At 40.9% G+C, this 13,153-nt stretch overlaps 1 protein-coding gene across 1 annotated transcript; it reads right to left on the bottom strand.

Annotated features, from left to right (window-relative positions):
- Positions 1 to 1,245: 1,245 nt before the first annotated feature.
- Positions 1,246 to 13,008, bottom strand: EIF2S3 (eukaryotic translation initiation factor 2 subunit gamma). Its single transcript, XM_081198725.1, has 12 exons — positions 12,797 to 13,008; positions 10,599 to 10,662; positions 9,455 to 9,582; positions 9,207 to 9,328; positions 8,143 to 8,237; positions 7,707 to 7,865; positions 5,848 to 5,982; positions 3,824 to 3,918; positions 3,071 to 3,215; positions 2,261 to 2,430; positions 1,951 to 2,123; positions 1,246 to 1,651 (listed from the first exon to the last, which is right to left on the bottom strand). Exons 1-12 carry the CDS (start codon positions 12,863 to 12,865, stop codon positions 1,588 to 1,590), a joined length of 1,419 nt encoding a protein of 472 aa, XP_081054851.1. The 5' UTR covers positions 12,866 to 13,008; the 3' UTR covers positions 1,246 to 1,587.
- Positions 13,009 to 13,153: the final 145 nt, after the last annotated feature.

Genomic DNA, 13,153 nt, shown 5'->3' with positions numbered 1-13,153 from the left:
ACAATTTAGGATCAAACTGTTGAGCTATATGAATTTTGTACCAATAAGTGGGTTCAAATTCTATCCACAACACCATTTCCTAAGTGAACCCTGATATTCACAGGCTCTTCCAACTCAGATGATCCATTGTAGATGGAAACCTATTCACATGACAATTCTAAACATGGATTTCTAAATACCACGTATTTTAACGCAGTCATACCTCGTGTTGCATTCTGCTTGTTACGGACTTTCAGCTTACGAACGTGGCAAACCCGGAAGTGTTTACTTCCGGGATCGCTGGCCGCGCACATGCAGAAGCGCTTGATTGTGCTGCGCACATGCGCAGAAGAGGTGCGCTAGTTGTGGACTTTTTGGGGTGCTAACGGCACCCCGAAACATTAAGTCTGCAACTAGAGGTACTGTAATGGGAATTGGGGTTGCTTGTGCGTAAACTGCAAACTGCTCCAAGCTGGTCGTATAGCTAAACCTTTCCCTGGTTTGACAGCCCTTATAACGCGACTGTCTTAGTCACTGGCAGAATCTGTGAGTGGGCGTCTCCTAAACTTCCTCCAACATAGAAATTCTTTGACGCCAAGTCTCCTCCTAGATTCTCTGCGCGGAAGCCTTCTGCACAGCGTGGGTGTGCCAAGCGGAGGTCCTGTGCTCTCTCCGCTGATTTCACTGGAAGAGTCTCGGAGCCTCCCCTCCGCAGTACTCTCAGCCTCCCCTTTCTCCCTGGTGTCCCCTGGATTTCCTTCCCCAGTGGAAGCTCTCTCTCTCTCCTTGCTAGTTCCCTCCCCTGCATCATTGGAGCGTCTTACCTCTCCTCTTGCCTCTGATGGCAGTTCCCTGACAGGTACCACTGTATTGTTCCAAGGGCATATGGATCACATATACAGTCACTTATCTAAGAAACTCAGGACTGCAATTAAGTTTCTTCTTTTTTTTAGAGAATCTGCTTTGACCATTATTACAAGCAAACATTTAAAATGTGAGAACATTCTTGCATTCCACGTGAACAATATTTTATGTCCTTGTGGTTTTAGAAACATCTACGAAGTAAGTAAAATCAGTGATTCTTAGCGATCTCAACTATAAATAGAAAAAATACAGTGACTTGCAGAAAGAAAATATTTGCTAGAAGCCTGAAAGCTAAACAATAGGGCAAGAAAGGGGACTGATCTTCCAAGGAGTGTTTATTATTATTTTTTCCACTGGTTCAACAATCTTTTCAGCTTTTTGCTACTCAAAGACTTGTAAGAATTAAATGAAAAAATAAGCAATATTTTTTATTTCAAAACAGATTGTGGGGTATTGTGTTACATTGTTTAAAGTTAGGTAAGCCAGCCCCAAAGAGAGTCTCAGACAAACTGACATAAATTAAACATGAGTCAAGTTTAGTTTTGCTGTAAGTGAGGATAATTAAATCCGTCTTTGCCAATTTCTTTTACACATTTATTGCAGATACCAACTAGAATTTCAGTTAAGAGGCTTGATTTTCAGTATAATGTGGACATTGTACAACAGCTTCCACTCTGAAAATGCACTCTCAGATGTATGGAAACACTTCAGCTTTTACAAAGTGAAGCAATGCATTTCAGCTTTTCAGTCGTCATCTATTGTGGGCTTGATTGTCACTCCTCTTCTAATCTGTCCCCAGCCAATTAAACTGCAAAACAGAGAAAAAGTTGACAATTACTGGAAGCTGCATTTAAAAAGCTGAAAGTATATATTTTAAAAAAGTTATTCTGGACAAAGTGTGTCATAAAATGGTATGGTGGCTTGTAGTATATGAACAAAGCACACTTTTGTCAATATGCATGCTGCTGGTATTGGAGAGGCTCAATCCTGCCTTACATTTTGCAATCTTTTCGCTCATATAGTTCTCATATATTAGAACTACTAATGGGCAATAACCCACTCATCTAGGAATATAATTTTGACATTTTTTTTTCCAAACCAACTTACCGCCAGTGCTTTTCAACTCTTCGACTAAGGGCAATTTTTTCTCCTACTTCGGTGCACACAGGATTTGTTAGGACTATTTTGCCCAGATCAGCTTTCACTGCACTGACTCGTCCTCCAGTGGACAGGGATCCTATGTTTACCATTAGAACTTCATTTTTGGATAGTTTTTGCACCTGAAATAAGCAGTAAAGGAAAATCAGATACAACTCTTTTATCATTTAAGGTATATAAGCACCCTTTTCAAATACTGAAAGATGAAGAATTTCAATTCTTCCCAGTATTTTTACACGGAAAGTGCCTAATAACCGACCTTTGCTGCTTTCTTGTCTCCTTCAGTGCGGACACCTAACAGTCGCCTCAGCAAGAAGTAGGAAATTTCAAGTTCTGTGAATATTTCAGGGAGAGCTCCAACTGCACCAAGAACTTGCCCCACCATTCGATCAGCTCGGCACAGAGTTGGATCAATCTTGGTGCCAACACCTAACAACAAAACACTTAAGTTACATCAAAAGCTATGTGACCAATAGATTTTCTCAAAATCTGCCATGCTGGCTAAACCACATGCATAATTAAATTCCTCTTCAGAATTGGATATTTTATCCAATATCAAATGTGTCATAACATCTAAATTTCAGATGAGGGACTCCCAAGTTGTCTCTTCAAGCACACTCTCTCCAGAGAGAAAGTGAGAGTGCTACATGCACTGCTGACAGTGAAACACCAACACTGAAGAGAAATCAGCCTCTTCAAATCACTTAAAGGGCAGAACAACTAAAGTGCTATAGTGATAGTTTTCTCCCCTCTCAGGCAAGAGGCACAGCTATTAGTGAACGGGCAAAAAACAAAGTACACTTCTACATGCATATTCTACAAGTTAACTGCAGTATTCAAATATTGGCTATGCAACTAAATATATGTGCTATGAATGTACATAGCTACCACCACCCAGCACATTCCTACACAATACGTGTTAGAGAAGTTCTTGGAATAATCCTGTAAAGAAATCTCTCTTAATTAAGATGTTTGAACAGTTATGTTCGTTTATAGATGCGCTCTTAATTTATGTTACGCTTCCTACGGCTCTTAAATAGGTGTGGCATAAATATCAAATATAACTTACCAATAAGCCCTCCAGGCACAGCATACTGCAGATCATTGTGTTCTGCAAAGAGTGATACAATTTTGGAAAAGATGGGCTTGCACATAAGTTTTCCTTCACTGTCCTTCGATACAATGCCAGGTCTTACCTCAAGCTCCTGGCCTACCTATAAACAGAATAAAAGACAGAATATTAAAAGAAAATAAAGGTGCTCTATGCCAGTAAGATGCTAGTTACCTAGTTTAGAAATAATAATTAAAAAAACCTGAAGAGTTACTCATAGTTGTATCAAGTTACAAACTATATATCTGTAGTATCATAAAATTAACCTTGCTTCTATATAACAATTTTGTTTTTTGAGAGAGAAATGTTTGTATGGGCAAAACCAAGAAGAGAATTAGGGTTTTCAAAATAGGGATGTGAAGACACGAGGCTTGGTTGAAAGAAACTAGTTTCAGTACCCCAAAAAAGATTTTGGTCTTTTCATCAAGCCCTTCTATGGCTCATGACAAACTCCATCTGAAACAAAATGGAGCACCATGAATAGTTTGTGATTTAATATTAAAACCTCTTGTTCCAAGGATTTATTTTTTTAAAAATTACATGTCACATCTAAGCCTTGGGGCTCATATAAAAAACCCTTCTTGGATCCTGGTTATAAGTGCTATCAGGGTACCATTTTAAACTGTTTATTTCTTCCACAGCATAAATGCAGGTTCTGTGGTTTGCCATGCAGCAACTGGGGAAGCAGCAGTGAAATAAGAATGGCATTACCTTTAATACACCTTTTAGAATACTACCGCCTGCTACACCTCCTTTCAGGTCATCAACTTCACATCCAGGCTTGTTGACATCAAAAGATCTAATAACTAAAGAGACACATCTAATCAGATACATTCAGTAAATGCCTGCGTCAATCTTTTACTCCCAACAATTTTTTCTTGCTGACCAAAGTATATACGTAATGCTGTTCCCATGTGACTATGGCAAGCACACAAAACTTAAGGTGCAATTTTTACAAGTCAGCGGATAGACTTAACACACAATAAATTATTTCAAGGGCCCTTTAATGCCTACCTATTGTTACAATGTACTGTTCAGAAGAAAGTATAATGGAAATCTCATGGAGTGCTTCAAGCAAAGCAAAAAAACCCTGCTATCAATTAAACCTAGAACTTACAATCTTTAAACTGATTAGTTGAAGTTGTATCATTTGAAAGACTAGACAGATAAAACCGAAGAAGAGTTTGGATTTGATATCCCACTTTATCACTACCCGAAGGAGTCTCAAAGCGGCTAACATTCACCTTTCCCTTCCTCCCCCACAACAAACACTCTGTGAGGTGAGTGGGGCTGAGAGACTTCAGAGAAGTGTGACTGGCCCAAGGTCACCCAGCAGCTGCATGTGGAGGAGCGGAGACGCGAACCCGGTTCCCCAGATTACGGGTTGGAGTAAGCTGTGAGAAAGGCATCTCAAGTCAGATAAAAGGTTACTTTAAGCTTCCAAGCATGCCTGTTTTTCTTCTCCTGAGAAATGAAACCAAACTAAGTAGGGACATGCCCAGAACTCCAGAAGGGATTAAGGTACAGAGCAGGGAGATGGGTCTAGATTTGAATCACAGTGAATTATTCTCCTAGGGCACTCCAGTCATAGTGATCTGGGGAAGGGATTTGTCACATGTATCTCTGCCTTCCTCAATGCAAGTCAATAGAGAGATCTCCACTGTATCTCCACAAATCCAAGAAGGGCAGCAGTCTCCCACCACTTGACATAACGGTACTTGCTGGGTGTGACATTTACCCCACCCCAGTATTTCCTGGAGAGCCATACTTTTTTCCCATCACCAGCCACAGCCCCCTTAAGATTCCTGTTGTGTCCACCCTTTGCAGCTATCATTCTGAAATGTGGCAGGCTTCATCACCTCTCACAGGGCAAAGATGCCTGCAAATTGCATACAATTTTGGCAGAAAATGTAAAAGTTAATACTTTTCCTGTTTGTTTGTTTTTAAATGAACTTTAAAAAGCACCCTGCACAAAACTCCCCACAAATGCTTCTGAATACAATCTGGCAGGCTTAGTCCACTCTGAAGGGGTTTCTATACATGAAACTTTTCACTTACTTATGCAAAAAGAAAAACTTAAAGTCCATGGACGAGAAACAAAGCTTCATATTTAACAAATCCAATTTAGTCCTGAATAACAAGCCAAAACAGAGAGACAAAGCAACTCCAAAACAGACTAGGTTGCTTTCCAAAGATACAGATACAGGTCAGATCTTTTGGCCATTTGACACTCCTACTTTATGCAGGCTCTGCATAAACAAGAGAGAGCAGCTCAGAATCTATGTTATTCACAGCATCTGCCAGTTTTATTCAGCTTGTAACCTCCATCTTGGAATGGAGCCTACAAACTGACTTTATGGCTGCAAAATTCCGCCTATGCTCCTCCTTCATCCCCCTCCATCCCTGCTGTTTGTAACATCTTGCCTGATGAAGAGTTCCAGGGAATTAAAAAAACACACCTCTTTTGTGACATTTGATAGGCCCCCAAAAAGCCTGTGGGTTTTGGAAGGTTTTTTAAAAATCCATCATGAACTAGCATGGTTACTTTTGGGTTTTTTACGTATTATTTATTCTTCAGTTTTTAAGTCTGAGTACTTGCCATACATATGCTTTACAATGGCATTCTAAATATTGTTACAATAGCATTCTATTTAATTCTAAATATTGTTTATCCAATGTTGTGAGCAAGGGGGTGAAAGTCTACATATAAGTGGACAGGTCTGAAGCAGACATACCAATAAGCCTTGGTTCTGATGTGAAGTCTCTTAATGGCACTGGTATTTTCTTTACTATGTATTCGCAAACAACTTCAATGTTGTATTTCAGCTGTGCCGAGATTGGAATAATTGGAGCTCCTTCTGCAACAGTACCTATTTTCACAGATAATAATGTATTAAAAGCACCAGTTATTATGTGACTTGTTCAAAAGTTAGCTATATCACAAGTAAGCTTTCTGCCTATTTTCTTTACAGTCTACAAAACAACACAGAACTGTTGGGCGAATACACTTGCACCAAAAACTAAAGCTTGCTCTTCAATATGCATATGACTTAGCTATATATTCAGTAGTGATATTCATCAGCAAACAGTCCACGCAGTTTTGAGTTTGTAGAAGCAGAATAGTCAATCTAAATTTTAAAAAAATTAAAAAATAAACTCTGGCTCATAGTAAAATCATCACAATCTGCAATAGTTTGAACCCTTGGAAACCAGATGTTTCAGAATGAATGTCCAAGATCCAAACAAACTAGTGGCCAAAGAAACTTTGGTCTTTCCTTCCTTTTCTGAACAAGAGCTTCTCACACCATGTGGCAAATTACTTTTTAAATGAAACAGACTTTTAAAAGCAATTTGCAACATGAGGTCTGTTACTCAAAAAAAATATTAATTCCACTAGGAGAGATGGAAAGCAGATTGTTAAGACTATCTAGAAAGTGAGGATTAAATTTTAAAATGTGAGACTTTAGTATAGAAAAAGAAAAGAAAAGGGGTAATCATAATCCTACCCATTAGGTGCAACAATATTATCAAATCTATTGTGCTTTAGTCAAGGTTTGGCATTTGAATCTGAAAATACAATTGTTTTGGAAATCATTTCTGGATGTGGGTACAGAAAGAAAGGGTACTTCTATTTATTTACAAATCCTGCTTAAAATCAATGTTGCTTATTTTTGAGTGCACATGGCAAGAATTGAGGATTGGGATGATTTTGCAAAAGAACACCACCAACTAAGAATCATTATTCCGTTTCGAATTTAATTCAGCTCCCTTCTAATTCAGTCCAGCTTGAAACAGCATTCACTCCCGGCTTGCCAGCCCTGTCAGGGGCCCCTTACCTTTTTATTTGGGATTATTCTCACAGATTACCATAATCTGAGGATTTTTAAGAGACACATATTTCATATGTTCAAGATTACTGAATTTTCTTTTTGGGCGAGACTATTTGAAGTAATTTTTCAAAGACAGAATAATAAATACATCCAAGTGTTTCACCCAACAGAATATTTTGAAATATTTGAAACTAGGAAAGGAACCAGGGGAACCTGTGTGACTGAGGCAGGTAAAAAACCCCAATGACACAAGAGCCTAGGGTTGTAAAATCCGCCTTCCACTCGGACATGGAAGAAGCCAAAAGGGACTAATTTCGACATTTTCACCAACACCAGCTCCCGATGTACAGACAGTAGGGCCAAAATCAAACTGCCATTCTGAATCCCTGGTGTAGTGACTGTATACTGGCACAATGCCAATGGTCACCCAAGCCGCTTAGAAATGCAAGAGAGAAAGCTCCCTAAAATTGAAGCACTTTGCACTTAAGCCTCTCTTGTGCTGCACAAACATACTAGATGGACCCCTTACTGTACCCATTACTTAGCATTCAAGAGGGGAGTCCTTGCATCCCATCTGCTCAAGGCCTGAGCCAAGGTTTATTCACGCTTATTTTCTAAAGCCTTTTGCAGAATTTTACTAATATATAGATTAATACACAAAGTGATGTTTTAAAACACGGTTAACTGCTGAACTCAGAATTTATGGTAAGTGTTTGCTTGTAATAAACTACTTGGCAGTGGCTGCTTTTGTTCTAGAAACCTACCTTGTACAAAAGCTAGAATTTGTTCATACTGCTCCTTAGCTTGGCTTTCTTTTACCAAATCAATCTTATTTTGTAGAATCAGAATGTGTTTCAGTTTCATGATTTCTATAGCAGCTAAATGTTCTGAGGTCTGCGGCTGAGGACATGACTCATTGCCAGCTGGAAAGACAAAGGAACAAATAATTATGCATTGTTTTAGAGTATGGTCACTTTCCTTAATGAAACATCACAATGATATCTCATCCTATTATTTCTGTGGGTCACAGTTCCTAGACAGGAACAATCTAAACATCCAGCACTGAAAACATACAGAATTCAATGCATCTTAAATATGATTACAGAACTGGATTCATCAACAGTGAAAATACTGAACAGCTATTAAAAAGCAGAAGTACTGTATCAATACCATGTCAAATTTCTCCACTCCAATAGTTACCTATTAACAGCAGAGCTGCGTCCATGACAGCTGCTCCGTTTAACATAGTAGCCATCAAGATATCATGGCCAGGACAATCCACGAAAGAGACATGCCTATTGTGCAAGGAAGAGCAAAATAAGCAACATTATTCTGAAGCAAAATAATAATTAGTCTAATTAAAATAATTGAAGGTTTATGAATATGCAATAACCACAAATATGCAGAAGATGCAGAATATCTGCTTCTTGAAGCAACTGAAGAATTAAAAGTGACAACTTTTGCGCGGTATACATTTAAAAGCAGATACATTCCTCTTAGTTCTTAAAATGTACTCAAAACGAAGTCACACTATGTTTAATGGTGCTTACTCCCTAATAAATGTGCTTAGTTTGGAGCCTTAATCATCTGAGATATAGAGAGGTGCAGTTACTGGTTTGCAGGGCTTCCTCCTTCCATAAATTGTGCAACTAATTTGCCCTACTTCCTCTCCCCCAAAAAACATGCTAAGGCAAAGAATCACACAACTGTAATAAGAGAAAGCCCAAACAGCCAACAGCTTCTTTCTTCTAGCAAAGAGCTGCTTTGCCATAGGCAGGCATGCCCAAACTGGGCCCTCCAGCTGTTTTGGGACTACAATTCCCATCATCCCTGACCACTGGTCCTGTTAGTTAGGGATGATGGGAGTTGTAGTCCAAAACAGCTGGCAGGCCAAGTTTGGCCATGCCTGCCATAGGCAAATCTGATAACATTTCCCGCCTTCCAAATAACACAGGAATGACAAGGAGCAAGAAAGCACCCCAAGCCTCTTCTAGCTTCCTTATCTGTTGGGACAGATTCTAGAGACAAACTTCAGAGTTTCTTGCCATATAAGCAGTTGCACATGTAGCACTGCTCTTAGGGCAGCTCATTAGTCTTCTTCTGTTGTCAAGACCAATACTGGTTGCAGACTTAATCAATACAGGTAAATAAATAAAAAATCAGGTATTTTAAGTTTGAATTCCATATAAGCACATACCCACAGCAAAAACCACAACAAACTATGGGCCAATGCTAAATCGTTTATGTTGAGCTTTTCATGTTACCTGACTAGTTTAAAATTCCCTTTGGTCCCAGAAATATCTGTTGGGAATTCATCAGGTGTACTGCTCCCACAGGATCGGTAACATTCTGGTCGAGAACAACTTGGATCATCAAGTTTGTAAATCTGCAGAGAAAAAGTGAAAATGAAGGTTTAATTTACCATTGGCCAGCTGACTTTGCACTGAAGAATAGTAAGAGCATGGCTTCAAACCAAAACAGGCAATTTGTTGGATATATGGTAGAGACGTACCTTAGCATTGGCATAGCCCAGCTTGATAGTGATATTTCTCTCCAGTTCATTTTTGAATCTGACAGTATGAACTCCAGAAATAGCTTTTACTACTGTTGACTTTCCATGAGCTACATGGCCAATTGTACCTGGATTTTAAAAACAAATGTTTGTCAATTTCACAAAAATCCTCTACGGAGTAAAAATACTGTACATCACTTACTGCTATACCTTAGAAGTGCTAGTTTCTCTAGTTATCCCTATGTATCCAAACCAATAGATTCCTCCATTTGTGAGGTCAGTAAATTCATTTGTTTATAATAGATCACAGGTCTAAAACAACCCTAAGACACATTCTTCCAACTACAGGCTACATTATCTGTATACCAAACTTCATATTAAGTGAAGAGACAATACAGTGGTACCTCGGGTTACAGATGCTTCAGGTTACAGACTCTGCTAACCCAGAAATAGTACCTTGGGTTAAGAACTTTGCTTCAGGATGAGAACAGAAATTGTGCGGCGGCCCCATTAGCTAAAGTGGTACCTCAGGTTAAGAACAGTTTCAGGTTAAGAACGGACCTCCAAAACGAATTAAGTTCTTAACCCAAGATACCACTGTAACTAATTTGGTTTCAGAAAATCTTCTATGAAGAAATGTGATAGCTTCAGTTCAAAGTAAGAACCACTATAGAACAAGTATGATGGGAACCAAAATGAAGGCTACCTGCTGGAAGTGTGGCATTATATAGAGAATGAATTCTGTTTGCCTAATGCTGAACTTTAAGGCAAAAGAAAGCTATTTAGGTTTCTCAAATTAAGACTGATAAACTAGCAAACAAAGAAAAATGGGATAAAATAAAGCCACAGAGCAGATATGTTCCAGGAGTAGACAATTTAGTAATTAGGATGGGACAAAGCATGGTCAGTATTTTGATTTGCGGCCAAATAAGGAAACAATTTTGTAACATGCATTTAACTCCTATTAAACTCAATGGGTGGTAAGTACACCTAAATCTGCGCTGGATCGAGACTTTAATCTGGAAGACCTCAACTCTCTTAGCATTTTTTACGGGCACCTCAGTTCACACAGAGACCCACGGGCTCAAGAAGCTATGCTATTAATATATTTCAACCTCTTCCAGTTAAATTTGTTTTAACTTACCTATATTAATTGTAGCTTGCCTACTGATGACTTCTGGTGACAGAGGTGTCAACTTAGTTACATCCTGCAGGAAAGAAGTATTCTATTACTTCGAAAGACTTTGTTAACAAATACAGTTGCTAAAAAACCTGCAATTGTTTATATTAGTTTTCTCTTTCAGAATACAGAGGGAAGAAACAGTAACGTGTTTGCAATAGTGAACATAAAGGCATTCAAAATGAAGATTAAAAAGATAGTTCAGCACTAGATAAATTATTTGATTGAGTTTATATTTATTCCTTGTCTATGAAGATCCAAGGGCATGTTAAGCTATTATGAATGAAATAAACAATTTTGCAGGACACACTGTTCCAACATCTCATTTTAATCAACAGCCAGGCTTGTGATATAAATGGATTTGGAATGCCTCCTGTAATTAACTGGAAAGAAAACAACTGGATTTTTAAACCTGATTTTTACAAATGCTGTTGGCAAAATTTTAAAATGTGACACAAGTTTGGTTGTACAATGCTAAATCATTCATATTTAACTTGCAATATTTGTCAAATGTTCATGTTATACATTCTTTCATCAATTATACAGCCTGTCTACAGCACAAAGTGTTTTGCATGCTTTATTATTACTGTCTTCACGTGAAGGTAAAGGTAAAGGGACCCCTGACCATCAGGTCCAGTCGCGGACGACTCTGGGGTTGCGGTGCTCATCTCGCTTTACTAGCCGAGGGAGCCGGCGTACAGCTTCCGGATCACGTGGCCAGCATGACGAAGCCGCTTCTGGTGAACCAGAGCAGCGCACAGAAACACCGTTTACCTTCCCACTGGAGCGGTACCTATTTATCTACTTGCACTTTGACATGCTTTCGAACTGCTAGGTTGGCAGGAGAAGGGACTGAGCAATGGGAGCTCACCCCATCGCATGGATTCAAACCGCCGACCTTCTGATTGGCAAGCCCTAGGCTCTGTGGTTTAACCCACAGCACCACCCGCGTCCTCATGTGAAGGTATTTATCCCTATTTCATAGGTTAAAAACTCAGGCTGAGAAATGGGTCAGTTGCCCTAGGCTACTTGTTAACACAGTGTAATGCTAACCCCCTGTGCTGCTGGAGAGGGTTACGATGAAGTAAAGGTGACACTCTGGGGACTCTGATGTGGAAGGCTCTTGTCACTACACCCAGCTGGAACTATACTACTGGCAGTGTTCCCATCAGCTGCTGCCTGTGAAGCAGCCAGAAACAAGGGGTTTTGGAATGGAACAGTAGTGGCTTTGGAGCCACTGCATCGAAAACTCCCTTGGTGGGGGTTAGATTTTTTCTGTAAATTATTGAGCTCTGTAGTTCCCAACTACAGTTTAAGGTAAGAGAGATACTGCGCTGACAAACTCAGTCTAGTCAAGCAGCACAATCCATTGCCAGGTCAAGATCCCACCCATTTGCAATCAACCTTATGGCACGTTGCATTACACTAGATACCAAAAGATATTAAAGCATGCCACTGAGCAAAAGCTACATCCTCTGCTTTTTGCACGTTTTGACTATTGCCATCTTGCTTCTCTCCACAGAAGCAGGTAGGCAGCAAATAGTAGGAATATGACTTCATACCCAAATGAACCCACATATAAGTAAGGGACAAGTCTCCATTAACATACCCCTCCGATGATTTCTATCTACCCTGCTTTTAGTTATGCTATGGCAAGAGAGGTGAGAGGAGGAGGAGGAGGAGAGGGAACGCAATTGCATGACACCCCAAACTGTGGATGCATCAGAAAACTCTCATTTAGCTGTGGCATGCTTCTAAACGCTGAATTTCAACTACACCCAGGCAATGTGCTTGGGACTGGCACTCAAATGACGAAGCGAAGCTGTCCCTCCAGAGGAGGAATGAAGCGTGCTGACGTGCAACAGATCCCCCAGAGCAGGATCACCAGATCCCACCGCCCTTCCCGCCGAAGCTTTTGGCGTCCGCCTTCTCCAAACGGCTCCCTCTCCTAGCCCAACCACGAGGAGTGCTTGTCCCCGCTTGGACGGAAGCGGAGGCGGCAGTAGGAGCCCCGACGGGAGTCGGCAAAGCCCACCAGCTCCCTTCCCACTCGCTGCCCCTGGGCTTCGCACAGGCTCCCTGGCAACGGCCAGCCCGCCGCCGCCTCGTGGGACGCTGCGCCCCGCGAGCCCCCCCCCCGCCCTTCGAGACCCGCTTCTCACCAAGGTACTCAGGTCCTGCCGGGAGAGGTGCGGCTGCCCCAGAGTCACTCCCGCCTCGTCCCCCGCCATCTTGCCTGAAAGGAAGTTAGGAGGCCGGTGAACCTGCCTGACCCCTCGCCACGGAACACAGCGGTTGTCTTGCCGTCGCTTCCCGGCCCAGACGACGCCGACAAACGCAAAGGGAAACAAATTGGCCCCGCCGCCTCTTTCTAGCCCGGAGACTGGCTTCAAGGGGCTTCGGGGTTGGCTCAGGCATGGAAGAGGGCAGCCTTGGAAGGACCCCGGGCCTGGCTGATGCAACCGGCACTTGTGAGGAAAGGCGTGACTGCCATAGAGCGTCGCGGCTCCGCGTTCCCA

Source organism: Podarcis bocagei (genome assembly GCF_964188305.1).
Source record: "Podarcis bocagei genome assembly, chromosome: 6".
NCBI classification, from domain to species: Eukaryota; Metazoa; Chordata; class Lepidosauria; order Squamata; family Lacertidae; genus Podarcis; species Podarcis bocagei.
This window is presented reverse-complemented; position numbering and strand designations above follow the sequence as displayed.